Source organism: Sinohyriopsis cumingii, chromosome 4 (genome assembly GCF_028554795.1).
Source record: "Sinohyriopsis cumingii isolate HCF-2022 chromosome 4, ASM2855479v2, whole genome shotgun sequence".
NCBI classification, from domain to species: Eukaryota; Metazoa; Mollusca; class Bivalvia; order Unionida; family Unionidae; genus Sinohyriopsis; species Sinohyriopsis cumingii.
This window is the reverse complement of record NC_142964.1, coordinates 48,926,812-48,941,301: the sequence shown is the minus strand read 5'-3', so window position 1 is coordinate 48,941,301 and position 14,490 is coordinate 48,926,812. Positions and strand designations below refer to the sequence as shown.

At 36.8% G+C, this 14,490-nt stretch overlaps 1 protein-coding gene across 2 annotated transcripts in view; it reads left to right on the top strand.

The window, feature by feature from the left end:
* The window catches only part of LOC149801132 (nuclear pore complex protein Nup205-like), a 137,819-nt gene that overhangs the window by 34,894 nt on the left and 88,435 nt on the right, over positions 1 to 14,490 (top strand). The window contains exons 8-12 of one of the 2 annotated variants that reach the window (XM_089955156.1): positions 1,547 to 1,659; positions 3,317 to 3,379; positions 4,477 to 4,593; positions 5,314 to 5,436; positions 5,902 to 6,040. In XM_089955156.1, coding sequence (XP_089811282.1) covers positions 1,547 to 1,659; positions 3,317 to 3,379; positions 4,477 to 4,593; positions 5,314 to 5,436; positions 5,902 to 6,040 — 555 coding nt within the window. Of the gene's footprint in view, positions 1 to 1,546; positions 1,660 to 3,316; positions 3,386 to 4,476; positions 4,594 to 5,313; positions 5,437 to 5,901; positions 6,041 to 14,490 lie in introns of both variants that reach the window. The other variant, XM_089955157.1, reaches the window with a different exon arrangement.

Sequence of the window (14,490 nt, the reverse complement as noted above, 5' to 3'; positions counted from 1 at the left end):
GGAATACTAGCCCACTACCTCGTGAATCCAGCCCTACTAAAAGATGAAAATCTTCTTATTGTCTGTGTTTAGATAGACAAAGGGCAGTAACTCTTCAGAATGTGGCAAAGGGGAAAGCGAGACTCTCAAGATCATGACAGGATTCCTCTGACATCCTTAGTCTCCACCCCAAATCAGCCTTAATGGCAAGCCTTGAATGGGTCACTGGAATTCCTCCCCCCCCCACCCACAAAGCTAAAGTTCGTCACACAGAACTGCAGATATCGTTAAGGCAGGGGATGGACAGGATAAAAGAGGAGACCATCCATTGCTGGATAAGATGTGTCAATCGGTAAAGCGGTCGAAGCCACACTCTCTTCAATCTGAGCAAAACATTAGGGGAATACTACCTATTTTAGGCAACCCAGATGGGGTAAGCATCCACATATGTCAAGAGCATGACCTTTGGGCCGGTAAGTCGAGGTCCTTGGGATTTATGATAGATCAGCTGGACCCAAATAATGATGATAATATAATGTCATACTGCTTCCCCTTCAGATGGGGTGAGTATGCTGTTAGTCTTGATATGACAGATGTATTCTTCCACTTCTCTATGCACCCCATCTGTTGCTGGTTTCCATGTTTACTGCAACACCATTAACAGCTCACCATTCTTCCCTTTGGCCCTCATCAACCCCTGGGCTTTAACTCACACAATAAATGCAACAGCAGCATACCCGGGCAGCATCTTAAAGAAACACGTAAGTTCTATCCTACTCCAAGGCGGAATGATCACCTTTCTCTGCTAATCATCCAGGCTTTCGAACGAACTGGGAAATGCAGACCTCCGTACATCCTAGAATTTCATCCATTTGGGCATGGACTTTTTAACCAACTGGAATCTGGTGCGTCCGCTCGTCAAGTCCCGTTTCCATCAAGACTTGGATTTCATTGGGAGTGTACTTGCAACTCTTTGGCTATTATACAGCAGCGGACTTGACCCCGCTTGATCGTCTCGTTATGTGGGCCTTTCTTCCATAATAGATAATAAGATGATTTTCGTCTTTTAGTAGGACTGGATTCAGAAGGTAGCAATGCCTCTATCCCTCAACTGGCAGACATCGCAGGTAGCAGGCTAATATTCCTAATGTAATGCGATTTGTTATGTATTTTTGAAGAAATGTAATTTACTTTAAAAATTTGATATCTAAGCTATGCCAGCTTACTGTGATAGTTTACTCTGGTACTATGTCTCAGTTTTCCAAATGAAGTTGAGAAGAACTTGAGGTCCTTTGTGAAGTGTAATATGATTTCTGATTTGACTCAGATAATTATTCTTATGTGACTGAAATTAAATAGTTATGGGCATTGTAAGTAAGTGTTTTATTTCACATCAAGGTGAATTTCCATTCAGTCTTATTCTTTGATGCACACATTTCAAGCAATATGGTCATTTGACCAATTTTCCCAAATGAACTTCTGGAGGTGGCTCAAAATTTGCACATGGGGGATAAACTTACATGTGATTCCTTTCTGTATTTACTGGATCAAATTTTTTTTAATATAGATGTTGGTGACTCGTGTGAGGAAGATGAAATGTTGATAGATACAGCCATTGATAACCAGGTGTTCTTATTTCTGCACAAATCTGTAATAACAGCCAAAGATTTCCATCAGGAGGTAACGTGTCCTTGATTTATCTTGCCATTTCTTTAAAGTACAGATTTCAGACCATATAATTTACTAGAAACATTACAGTGCAACTTTTCTCATTCATTGTGGCTATGTTACCCATCAGTACTGACATTTTTGTAGAGTAGATAGCATGGTCCACTTGTCACTTTACAGCAGGTTATAAAAACCTCAGTGATATCAGAGCCTTCTTTATGGAAGCCTTCATTTTACTGTTGAAATTACAGCTATACTCAGACCTTTTAATGGCATTGAGACCTTCTGGAAATCACATTTTTGCCATCTTTTTGGATTCCCTTTCAAAACAATTTCATAGAGCCTTATATTTGAGAACCTGTTAAAATCCCAGATCTTACAGAAACATGATTTGCTTAATGAGTCTGGAAAAAGTAGTTGGTGCTGTTTGCTGTCCAATCACATTGGTACAAAGGGTAATGAAAGAAGGAGTTAAATGATTAATCGATATATTGATGTATTGATAATTGTTTAATGTTGATAACCATGTTGATACAAGAGGTGAAGAATTGAAACAGAATGATACTTAGTACTTTAGTCATCAGAAGCCATGAAAGTTATTAGTTCTTTGTTTGCCCTTTAATTATTTTTGATTGATAATTCAATTGAGACAGCTGTTGCAGTTATATGCACTTAGCTCAGCCAGTTACCCCCACCTCGTAAAAAATGTTGACATCTCAGCATGTCACTGATAACATATCTCAGCATAAAGGAGACACTTCAGACTTATTCCTCATGTATGATTTAAATACTGTACTGATGTCTAAGGATTGAAAGACACGTCAAGTTGATCTGTGTATTGATAATGTATCCTGTTGTAGGCTATGTATCGTAAATCATATTGATACGCTGCACATTTGACCTCTATAATGCCTTTAAAGCTGTCCTGCAGTTAATCTGTTGTCAAATTGAAGATTCCTTATACTGACTTAAATTTGAATAAATCAGCATGGTTTTCATTCCAATCAAAATTTAAAAAAAAAAACAAATTTAAGCACATCTAAAAAAAATCATTGAAAGTGGCATTTATCATAGAGGTTATATCACAGAGCTAAGGTGAGAGTGTACCACTTGTACCCGACTCGTGCATGCCACCTGAAGTTTTATTATTACCTGAATGCACACCCTGTTAATGTCCACTGCTACACTCTTGTGTATCAATTGTGTTGTGAGTGGAAGAAATTGTTCTTTTTTTGAATAATTTTCAAAGACTTTTTGTCACAGAGTGGTGGTGAAATGCCTATTTTAATGTTGTGAGCAAGCATATCATATTGTTTCTGACATTTTTGTATTAATTTAATCTGTATCTGTTTGCATTGTTACCTTGAAAAGTTTGACCAATAATATCTTTAATACACTTCCACCTTTTTTGTGTTTTTTTTTTTTTTATACTAACGTGAATATGGGTATACTTTTAAGGCTGACTTTATACTCCAGTGCATTGTCAGTGTTTTAAATATTGCCTTTTTCTGGTATATTGTAAACTGTATTAAATGGACTGATTTCTTTATATCAAACATGAATACAAGAGTAACTTTATGTTTGGATAGATTTCTTAAGTTGAATGTTATACAGTTAAATGCGCTTTGTGTGTGAAGAACACATTGAATAAACTTTAATTTCTTTTCAGGAATTCCATTTGCGAAGATTACATGGTTTGCTTACAGATTTCATATACCATATGCCACTGAAGGTACAAGTTGTTTCCTGATTTTATGCATTTTGTTATTGTACTTGCAAATTTCCTTAAAATTATTTGATGAAAATTAATTTCAGTAGTATATTTTGGGTATACTTAAATTACAGAAATAATATAATTTGTACTGATTGTATTTTAATGTTTTCATTTTCAATGAGACAAGTTATTTAATAAAGCCAAGTGCAGGTTGAATTGAAATTGATATTGTGATAATCCAATTGCAGAGTGGCTTTTTATTTGTAAATATATTGATGGAATGTCAGGTTTTTTGAAAACGTTTCATCATAATTTTTAGCTCATCTGGCCATGAGGCAGATTAATCCTATGGCATGGTCTTATGTTCGGTATTTATTCACAGTTGCTATTTTTAACTTCTCAAAATGCGTTGCAATAATTTGAACCAAACATAGAAGTGCTTACCATTATATAAGTATAAAACTCTTGAGGAATGTCTTCTCAAAAACCACTTGACAGAATTTGAAATCATAACATAAAAGCCCTTTCACATTACACAAATGATGCTGATATGTCAAACAGCATAGCTATTGCTACTAATACAGAGGCCAGGGCCTACATGAACTTAAAGGAATTTCAATTTTGTACAAGTAATTCAAGCTTGCCTTCAAAGATGGCAACAGTACTAGCACCAATAAACAATTTCTTACAAATCACTAAATAGAATTTACCCAAATTTGACAGTGTGCTGTTAAGAAAACTCTTATTGTTCGTACAAAGTAATACCGATATGTGATCAAATATGGCCTCCATTACAATAAATGAAAGAAAAAAATATGAAGAACTTCTCAAACATAACAGAAAATATGTCACCTTTGCCCAAAATATAAAAACCTATCAATGATTTATTCTCATAAGCCACACAACATGCTGTTGCTGATACATATTTCCAGTAAACAAATATGATATTTATGCCACATATGAAGGCTTTTATTCATCATGATAATTTATAGGACCAAAAATTAAATTCCAGCTAATGGTAGAATTATAGATAGTAGATGATCAGTCCTGCAGAGATTTGTGGTTGTTTTTCATGAAAAACTCTGTTAATTTTGTGTATGTTTTGTACCTGTTAGGTAAAGGACATTCGTAACCGTGGTGACGAGGCAGCTAGGATCATGTTGGCTCACATGCAGGAAGGTCAGGAACCACCACCTACGTTAAGAAGAGACTTTGAACACTTGTTGAACCTGGTGAGTTAGCAAGTTAGTCCCTTGCATTTAATATCATTTATTATAATCACCATTAATGGTAACACCATCACTATCGCCACTGTCATATTAATCTTAATTTCGACATTGTAAATACTATGACCATCAGGCATCATAATACATGGTTCCTATGGTCTTTGAAGATCTTTGACAGTTTGGGAAAAATGAGGTAGCATTTTCAAGGCCTTGAAAGTTTTGGAAAATTGAGCAGATTACCCTGAGATCTTTAAAAGTCTTTGAAAATTTAAATACACCCAAAATATTTTAATTTCTTTCCATAATCACAAATAAAATTGTCCTAGGTTGTTAGATTCAGATGTAGTCGAGTTTTCCTGGTTTCTTTCTTTTGATGACCTGTTCAGTTTCATTGCCACCACAATAAGAAACGAGCATTTTAATTTCATCATTAAACAATTTTGTAGTATTTTACATTTGTTGTTTTCTCATATAACATAACTTGTATAGAAAATGTTAGCAAAAATAGGTCTTGGAAATCTATGTTTACAGTCTTTGAAAGTTTGGAAAAAGTCTGTGAATTTATCATCAGAATTCTGTATGAAATCTGTAATTTTCTCTTTTCATCTACAGCATCTCCAAATTATCCTCACTGCCATCACCATCAACACTTCCACTACATCTCTCTCATCTTCATTATTGTCATAATCATCATCATTGTCACTGCCTGCATTCTGTCTGTTCCAGCTGGGAGGTTTGTACTCTAAGGACCCACTTCATTTAGAACTGGCTTTAGAATATTGGTGTCCACCTGAACCTACCTCCACCTCTTTCCAGGATGTCTACCATCACCGACCACCACAGAGACAGGTAGCCCATTTTATCACAGAGTATTTATTACCATCAAAACATGTTAACACAGCATCTTATAAAGAGACATGGACAACACAAAGCAAAGCTTGATCACAATCATTGGTAAAGTAATATTTGTTGAATTTTAATATTTATTTATTTTAATTTTGGCATGAATAATTTTGGCAGATGAGTTCAATAACTGAATAACAGCAGAAATTGTTACATCACCTTGTGAGATGTTTTGACTGTATTATACAAAATTATTTATCAAATATGAAACACTTATTGGGAAAAGGATCAGTATCTTTGACATAAAAATATTCAAAGCTCAGTTTTATAACATAATTTGTATGGAATATTTTCAGAACATGAGACTTTAAAATGAGCACCTTTGAATACCTAGTACCCTGCTGTATTACATTTATTTTCTAAATTCAGCATAATTTACATTTGTATAAATTTCTAATTATTTCACAACAGGTAGCTCTGCACAAGTTTGTTAGGATGGCTGGTGATTTGCTGCCAGCATCACTGTATGTGCCATATGTTACCATGTTGGAGGGCCTTGCCACTGGACCACATTGTTCACAACATTGCTATAACCTCCTGAAAATAAATGGTAAATTGCTGCATTAACAGGATTATTTTACTCTCACTTTAAAATAGTATACACAATCAAAAGATAATTAGAGCATAACTTTGAGCATTAAAACACCATAAATTGTGTCAAGAAAGCATGTGTTTTGTTTTGGCTTTAGTTTTGTTGTCATTTTTTTATGCAAGAATGAATTTTGTTTAGTACATGAATTCAGCATATGGACATGTTTTTACTACCTGAAAGACTTAAGTGATATCAGTATGTGTCTTGCAAAGAAATATCCTTCAACTTTCCTCAGTGGTTAGAGTGACCGTCTTGGATGTGGGAGATCACATGTTTTAATCCCTTCCCAGTCATAGCAAAGACTTAGAAAAATGGTTCTAGCAGCTGTCTTGCTTGGCACTCATCCTTAAACAGTTAGTGTTTGGACTGGTTGGCCTGATATCAGGTAAATGTGACTGGGTGGGACATGCTACATATCTGCGGCATGATGCCCCAGTGTGAGACATCACTATACTTTAAACTTGGAAAAGTTCTTCCTCAAATATATTACCAAATATTGATGAATTCAGAGTACACCCCACATTTGAATCAACCTGGACATTTCAAGGTAAACAAAACCTTAACCATTTTATGACTTGTTTCAGCAACAAATGCACAAAATCGGCATCAGCTTGCCGAGAACAATTCCAGACAAGATTGGTCTTCCCTTCGAAGGGTTAAGACCAAAATCTCATCAGCCATCAGTTACTTATTCCCTCCCTGGTGAGTGTGTCTTTTTTTTTTTGAGAATCTGCAAATACTGGTTCACTTTGTGCTGTTACATCAGTGGAACAGTTCTTTGAAATTTTCAAATGTTGGGAATGTTGTTATTCTTGTTTTGAGTTTAGTACCCTTTCTCAGTGCATGATAGGCTGTATATGGCAGACAGTATCTTTTGGGGAGGAAGAGCCCAGGAAAATCCTGGTAAGAACCACCAATCCACAGGAAGATGTTGGCAAGCCTTCTCACATACCCACATTGGCCAAACTCAGGACTTGATTCCTCATGTATAGAGGTGCGATTGCAGTGATCTTTAAAGGCCAGCGCTTTACACCATTGGCCTCCCAGGGTCTCTCTTGTGAATGTACACTCTGTTGATTTCTCCATCCAGTATATTACCTGATGATGCTAATATTAGGAAGTTACTCTACTATTTCCAAATCCACCTCTCAAAATTGAAAATGTCTTTCTGTCTATAAACCATAAAGAGATGAAGGGAAGTAACTCATATATTAACTCCCTTTGTTCCCACTAGGTGACTACTACCCATATGCTGGATATAACCACTTTAAGCTTTCACTTGCAGCTGTGAAGTAGCCTCCTATGCAGTTTGCATTTGTTACCATGCAACGTTTATTTGCAATGTTGTAGTAAGTCAAAATGTTGATAAACCTGGTTTCTACAAAGTTTGCATATTTTCCAGTGAATTATTAGTTTTAACACAGTTTTTATCGTTATGTGATATTGATTAGTAGCATTCAAGTTTTCACTGATGTAATGTTTTGTCTGTTAAATTTTGGTTTATTTCACACTTCTAAGGTTGGCACAGTAATGTGAGTTTACCTATTTGAACAATTTTTATATACACCACTCCCTCGATAACTTGCATCCTGATAACTCGAGAACACACTTATAATGCGGGGTCAGGCATGGATCCCATTTTTTAAACCAGAAAATACCCCAAAAATTGATCCCTATTTCTTGAACTTGAAGAAAATCACGATCAAATTTTTTAACTGAAATGTTTTATTGCTTGTTTTATAGTCTAGAACAGTAGATAGGACCTAGAAATTTTAAGAAACATTTTGAAATTATCAACTTTTAAAAAAAAGTCATATAATTAGTTACATTTGCTTTCCAAACAAAATTCTTTGTACACCATAATTAAAGATATTCAAGGAAAGTTTCATCAATGAAAATGTCACGTCTAGTGTAGGCAGTACATTAATATTTAAATGCCAATTAAGTAATTTTTATTAAGTGAAATTTGTGTTTTATTTCTGTCTTGGAACTGTAGTTCCTCTTAAGTGCAATCATCAATGCAGTGTGTATTTAAGCATAAAATATGTCAATCTACCATAACAGCTATGTCTGCAAGCGTTTCTCTGAGAACCTAATTAGGTGCTGACCGTATTTTGATAACTGATTTGTGGTAGTATTTATTGTATTGTTGCACTTTATTAATAGCTGGCCTCCTTTGTGTTATGTGGAATAAAAGAAAAGTTGAAAGACATGCAAATACTACATACATAAAATCTAGCAGCCCTGGTCATATGATGGGTGAACTTACTTCAGTTCAGGGGCCCCGAGTGGCCGAGTGGTCTAAAGCACTCTCCATTACGGATCACTGCCATCTCACCTGTTTGCGTGGGTTCGAGTCTCGCATTCAGCCAATGTGGGTATATGAAAAAGCTTGCCAGTAGCTTCTCGTGGGTCGATGGTTATTTTCGGGGTTTTCCCGGGTTCTTCCTCCACCATTAATACTGGCCGCCATGTATAGCCTATTGTGTGCTGAAAAATGGCATTACTCCCTACTACAACTACAGGTTAAGTTGATCAATCAAACACTTATAAATGTTATTGTGTATGTAACATAAATTACCTTAAATTAACTGACTCAGTCATAAATGTGATCAAAGATAGCAAGTCGACCAAGAGAAATGAATAAAGAGCTTGGTTTCACAGACCATTGTGGGCAAGTGAGTTCAGAGAATTCCTGACCTGGCACTTAGAGATATCCTCAGGGATGATAAGAAGTTTCACTATTACTTTCAGTGAAATGACAACATCAATATTATACTGGTTGAACAATACAAAACTTGAGTTTTGATGTAGACAACTGTCTCACGAAATAAATGTCTCTAGTGTTTGAGAAAAGGAATCTTGTTTGGTGGTGTATCAACAGTTACCGGTAGTCTACTTCTCTGCTACTTTGACTCCAACTTAGCAGTACACTATTTACTACCACTCCGGGAACCAAACTAATCAACAGAACAAAAAGCAGTGACATAATACACAGATGTTTTCACATACACGTGATGGTTGTTGAAACCAGTTGGAACAATCTTTCACGTATTGGACATTTTGAAAATAATGTTATTTATGCAGAATAATGAACAACTTCATTGAAAAAAGTGCGGTATTAACAATTATTATCAATGTGATTGTAAAACGAGGATTCAGTCAATAAATAGTCCAGTTCCCTACAAACACACGCATGCACATGCACAGTTTTCTTGATGTCCAAGTGGATTTGTCCAGTTTTTGGAGGTCCTTTGGTAACTCGTTCCCTCGCTTACAGTGCAATTTGTGGACCCCATTGTGCGCGAGTTGTCGAGAGAGAGAGGCGTATGTTGTATGCACTTGTTTCTTCTTCTCTCTTTCATTACAGAGATGTAAATCAAGTGCAAAATGTGCATGGAGGACAAGCATAAGATGTACCTGGTCTGTACAAAATGCTCTTCCTCACACCGATGGTGGGCATGTTCACCATGGGAGGGAGACTTTTAATCAAACTGCATGAAGATAACTAAGATAGCACCTATGGCAAGGATCATGTAAGATAAGGCAAAGCCATGCCAAGCGATCCCGCTTGAGATATTGGAATTACAGATGAGAGCAAGTTCTGCCATCAAGAGTGCTGACAAATGAGTTGGGCAAAACTAGGTTGCATGTTATAAACCAGTCACTGTATGCCATCTTAGCTTGTCCAGCCATTCAGTCAAGCGATGTATGGTTTTGGCAGTCATGGATCTGTCATCTTAGACTGGCAAAGAACATGTTGCTCGACAGTTACACTGATGTTGTCCTACACCCATCATAGTGCTCAAATTGGCCATAGTGATATGCAAATACAGTGGGACTGGCATCACTGTCTGACCCTGCCCAACCAACAATATTTCCCATCTGGATCATGCTTCACAATGGACTTAACTTGACTGGCTCTTCTAACATTTCTGAGAGGTAGAATTTTTCTGATGATTTAATGTCACCTTTGCCATACGAAATACTGCACCTCTTGACATGGGGCTTAAAGAAGGATACATGTTTTTTTTCTTTCTTGAACTTGGTAGTTCAGCTCTGAAGGTTATGTTTCTTGCATGATGGCTTTGCTTTCATTTCCATGAACAGGGGTGTTTGCAGGGCCTCATCAGGGCTCTGAAGTTGTACCTGAAATGAACTGAATCAGTAAGAAGAGGAAGCTTGTTCTTGCTACGGGAAGGGATGATATTTCCACTTGGATATGATCAGTTATCTAATCAGCCTTAAAGAAATTAACCCATCACCAGGTGAATTTCTTGTGCATATCGATTCATGATTTTTGGGCAGTCACAATTAATATAGTATTTAAATACAACAGTTCTGTAACTGACCGTATCCAAGCTGTGATTTAGGTCAGAGACGGCATTCTTGTGCTTTTATTTACCTCAAAGACCTTTCATTCCCAGGGGGTCAGTTTGATCTGGCAGGACTTATATCAGCAATGCACCAGACTTTATCTGTGTTTTTTTCATCATCATCATCATCAGTCTTATGACCTAGTGTGGTCATTGAGGCACTGTGCTGCTGAACATCTGACCAGTTCCCTCCACTTGTCTCGATCATGTGCCAATGCCTGTGTCTCCGCAAAACTTTTCCTGGTCCGTTCTGTGATGTTGTCAGTCTACTTTTTCTCTGTCTACCTCTCCTTCTGCCACCCTGGACGCTGCCCTGCAGGACTGTTGTGGATAGACTGTTGGCTCTAGTGACATGGCCATACCATTTTAGCTTTCTCTTTTTGACAGTGGTGAGGAGGTCCTCATATTGGCCTACTTCGCACCTGATGGTGTTACGCACTTCTTCATTTGTGATGTGGTCCATGTAAGAGATGCCAAGGATGGTTCTGTAGCATCTCATTTCAAGTGACTGGATTCTTCATTGTAATTCTGCTGTCAGGGTCCATGCCTCACATGAGTACAAAAAGACTGAGATGACTAGAGCTCGCAATAGTCTGATTTTAGTTTTCAGACAGATATTCTTGTCTCTTCAGATCGGTCTTAGCTTTGACATTGTTTGTGCTGCTCATGACAAAATTTCTGCTCTTGATTGATCCCTCTTCAGTGATTATGGAACCAAGATATTTGGACTGGCTCACTGTTTCCAGTTCATGTCCTCTGACTTTAATCTTGGCTGAGATTTGTTTGCCACTATTTGTCATCAGTTTTGTCTTCTCAGCACTTATCTCCATGTCAAATCTGGAAGATGTTTCATCCAGGTTCTTCACTAAGGTGGCTAGCTCATCTTCACTGCCTGCCAGCCCATCAGTGTCATCTGCAAAGCGGAGGTTGGTGATGTTATGCCCTCCAGTGCTGACTGTCCCACAGTGGTTTTCCAGGGCTTCGCTCATAATGCGCTCTAAGTAGATGTTGAAAAGCGTGGGTGACAGGAGACAGCCTTGACGCACTCCCACTGTTGTCTGGAACCAGTCCTCCACAGCACCTTGGGCAATTACTGCACTGGTAGCCTTGGTGTACAGCTGCTTGATGGTATTGGTTAACTTTTGACCCATGTTGTACTTCTTCATTGTGGCCCACAATGCCTCATGCCACACTCTGTCAAAGGCCTTTTTGAAATCTATGAACACATGATAGATGTCATGTTGATGTTGCTAGTACTTTTCACACAGAACCCTGAGATTGAATATTTGTTCTGTTGTGCTTCTTCCACTCTGGAACCCAGCCTGTTCTTCAGCGATTATTTCTTCTGCTTGTGGTTTCAGTCTGTTCAAAATGATCTTCAGCATCACGTTACTAGCATGGCTGATCAAACTGATAGTTCTGTAATTTTGGCACAGCTGGAGATTGCCTTTTTTGGGAAGTGTTATAATCAGTGACTGGGTCCATTGTGTTAACCATTCACCTGTCTGCCAGATCTTTTTTTAGCAGCTCTTAACAAAAACAGGATCAACTGTGAATAGATACATAGCAGCATACATTTTGTTCCTAACCATAGCCATGCATTGACCAAGTGCTGTGCCTCAAATGAAATTTGCTGTTGTTGCACATACATCAGGACAGGACACTGTCGACACTGGGGAAAGGGAAGGTGACCTCCTCCACCTCTCACCTATTCTCCTAATATATTATGATCTGGTAAAATTTGAAGTAAAAAGTACCTGATCATAATATGGATATTTCCTCCATTGCCTTCTCCATAGTTCCATCCTGGGAAGATCATGCACAACCACTCTAATAGTAAATGATGATTGACAGGTTTTGGCACCAGTCTCTCTATCTAAGAGAAGACCATTTCTTTGACTTCTTGCCAACAAGATGATCTTTTAGCACTTCATGCCAACACAAGCCGTAAGACATGGTTTGATTTGCAAGGTAATGGATGGATGGGCCCTATAGCAGCAGTATGACGGGCTACCATATCAGGTCATTAGGCAACTTAAATGATGATGCTTCTCAACTTTCACTAGATTTGTGGGTTTGGGAGGAGGATATTTCCTGGTCAGTCACATCTGGACATTTGGAATCACTACTCTAGCCTGTATGTATCTCAAGGATTGAAGCAGTCTCTCATATATAAGGGCACCAGACATGGGACCTTCTCCAGGGTATGGGATGTAACTCCATGGTTTACCTATTCCCGTAAGGTATTAACATATTTTGAAAAATAAGAAACAAATTTGGAGAGTAAAATATGTTTCTTGGATAATATGTACCTGGTTACAATATGGATACAACCTCCCAGCCTCCCTGCATTTATATCCTAATGAGGGAGTATGCATTCCACTCCAGTGGTTGTGGAAGTAAGGACAGGATTTGATGCCAGTCCCTCTATACAAATGGAGATAATTCATGTTTGAATCCCACTTGTGTGAGCATTTAACTTTTTAATTGAAACTTATGTTCCTCCAAAAGCTGATTTCATTAGGAATGAAATCTAATTAAGAAAATAAAAATGAATTTTAACATTACTCATTTTCACACTTTTTGGACCCTTTAAAAAAAAACAAATTTGGCAGATAGTTACAATTTGCACAGATTGTTAATAGAACAAACTACAGAATTATACAGTTTGATGCAAACACAAATCACTTGCATAGGCAGCAAGCCTGGTCATGAAAAAGCCTTGTTTTATTTTCATATTCTTGGTTTCACAGTAATTATGTTGAAAATATATTGTCTTAGGAAATTTATTTCACAATTTTAATGTAAAGAAAATTTTAACTTCACAGCAGTAATATGGTTTTTCTCCTCATCAAGTTAAGTGGATATTATACTGTAAAACCCATGTAAGAAAAATATCCAAGAACCAGTAACATTTGATTGTCCAAGTTAAGTGGATATTATACTGTAAAACCCATGTAAGAAAAATATCCAAGAACCAGTAACATTTGATTGTCCAAGTTAGTGGATATTATACTGGGAATTTGATTGTCCAAGTTAAGTGGATATTATACTGTAAAACCCATGTAAGAAAAATATCCAAGAACTAGTAACATTTGATTGTCCAAGTTAGTTGATATTATACTGTAAAACCCATGTAAGAAAAATATCCAATAATCAGTAACATTTGATTGTCCAAGTTAGTGGACATTATACTGGGAATTTGATTGTCCGAGTTAGTTGATATTATACTGGGAATTTGATTGTCCAAGTTAAGTGGATATTATACTGGGAATTTGATTGTCCAAGTTAGTGGATATTATACTGGGAATTTGATTGTCCAAGTTAGTGGATATTATACTGGGAATTTGATTGTCCAAGTTAGTGGATATTATACTGGGAATTTGATTGTCCAAGTTAGTTGATATTATACTGTAAAACCCATGTAAGAAAAATATCCAAGAACCAGTAACATTTGATTGTCCAAGTTAAGTGGATATTATACTGTAAAACCCATGTAAGAAAAATATCCAAGAACCAGTAACATTTGATTGTCCAAGTTAGTGGATATTATACTGGGAATTTGATTGTCCAAGTTAAGTGGATATTATACTGGGAATTTGATTGTCCAAGTTAGTGGATATTATACTGTAAAACCCATGTAAGAAAAATATCCAAGAACCAGTAACATTTGATTGTCAAAGTTAAGTGGATATTATACTGTAAAACCCATGTAAGAAAATTATCCAAGAACCAGTAACATTTGATTGTCCAAGTTAGTGGATATTATATTGGGAATTTGATTGTCCAAGTTAAGTGGATATTATATTGGGAATTTGATTGTCCAAGTTAGTTGATATTATACTGGGAATTTGATTGTCCAAGTTAGTGGATATTATACTGGGAATTTGATTGTCCAAGTTAGTGGATATTATACTGGGAATTTGATTGTCCAAGTTAGTGGATATTATACTGGGAATTTGATTGTCCAAGTTAGTGGATATTATACTGGGAATTTGATTGTCCAAGTTAAGTGGATATTATACTGGGAAT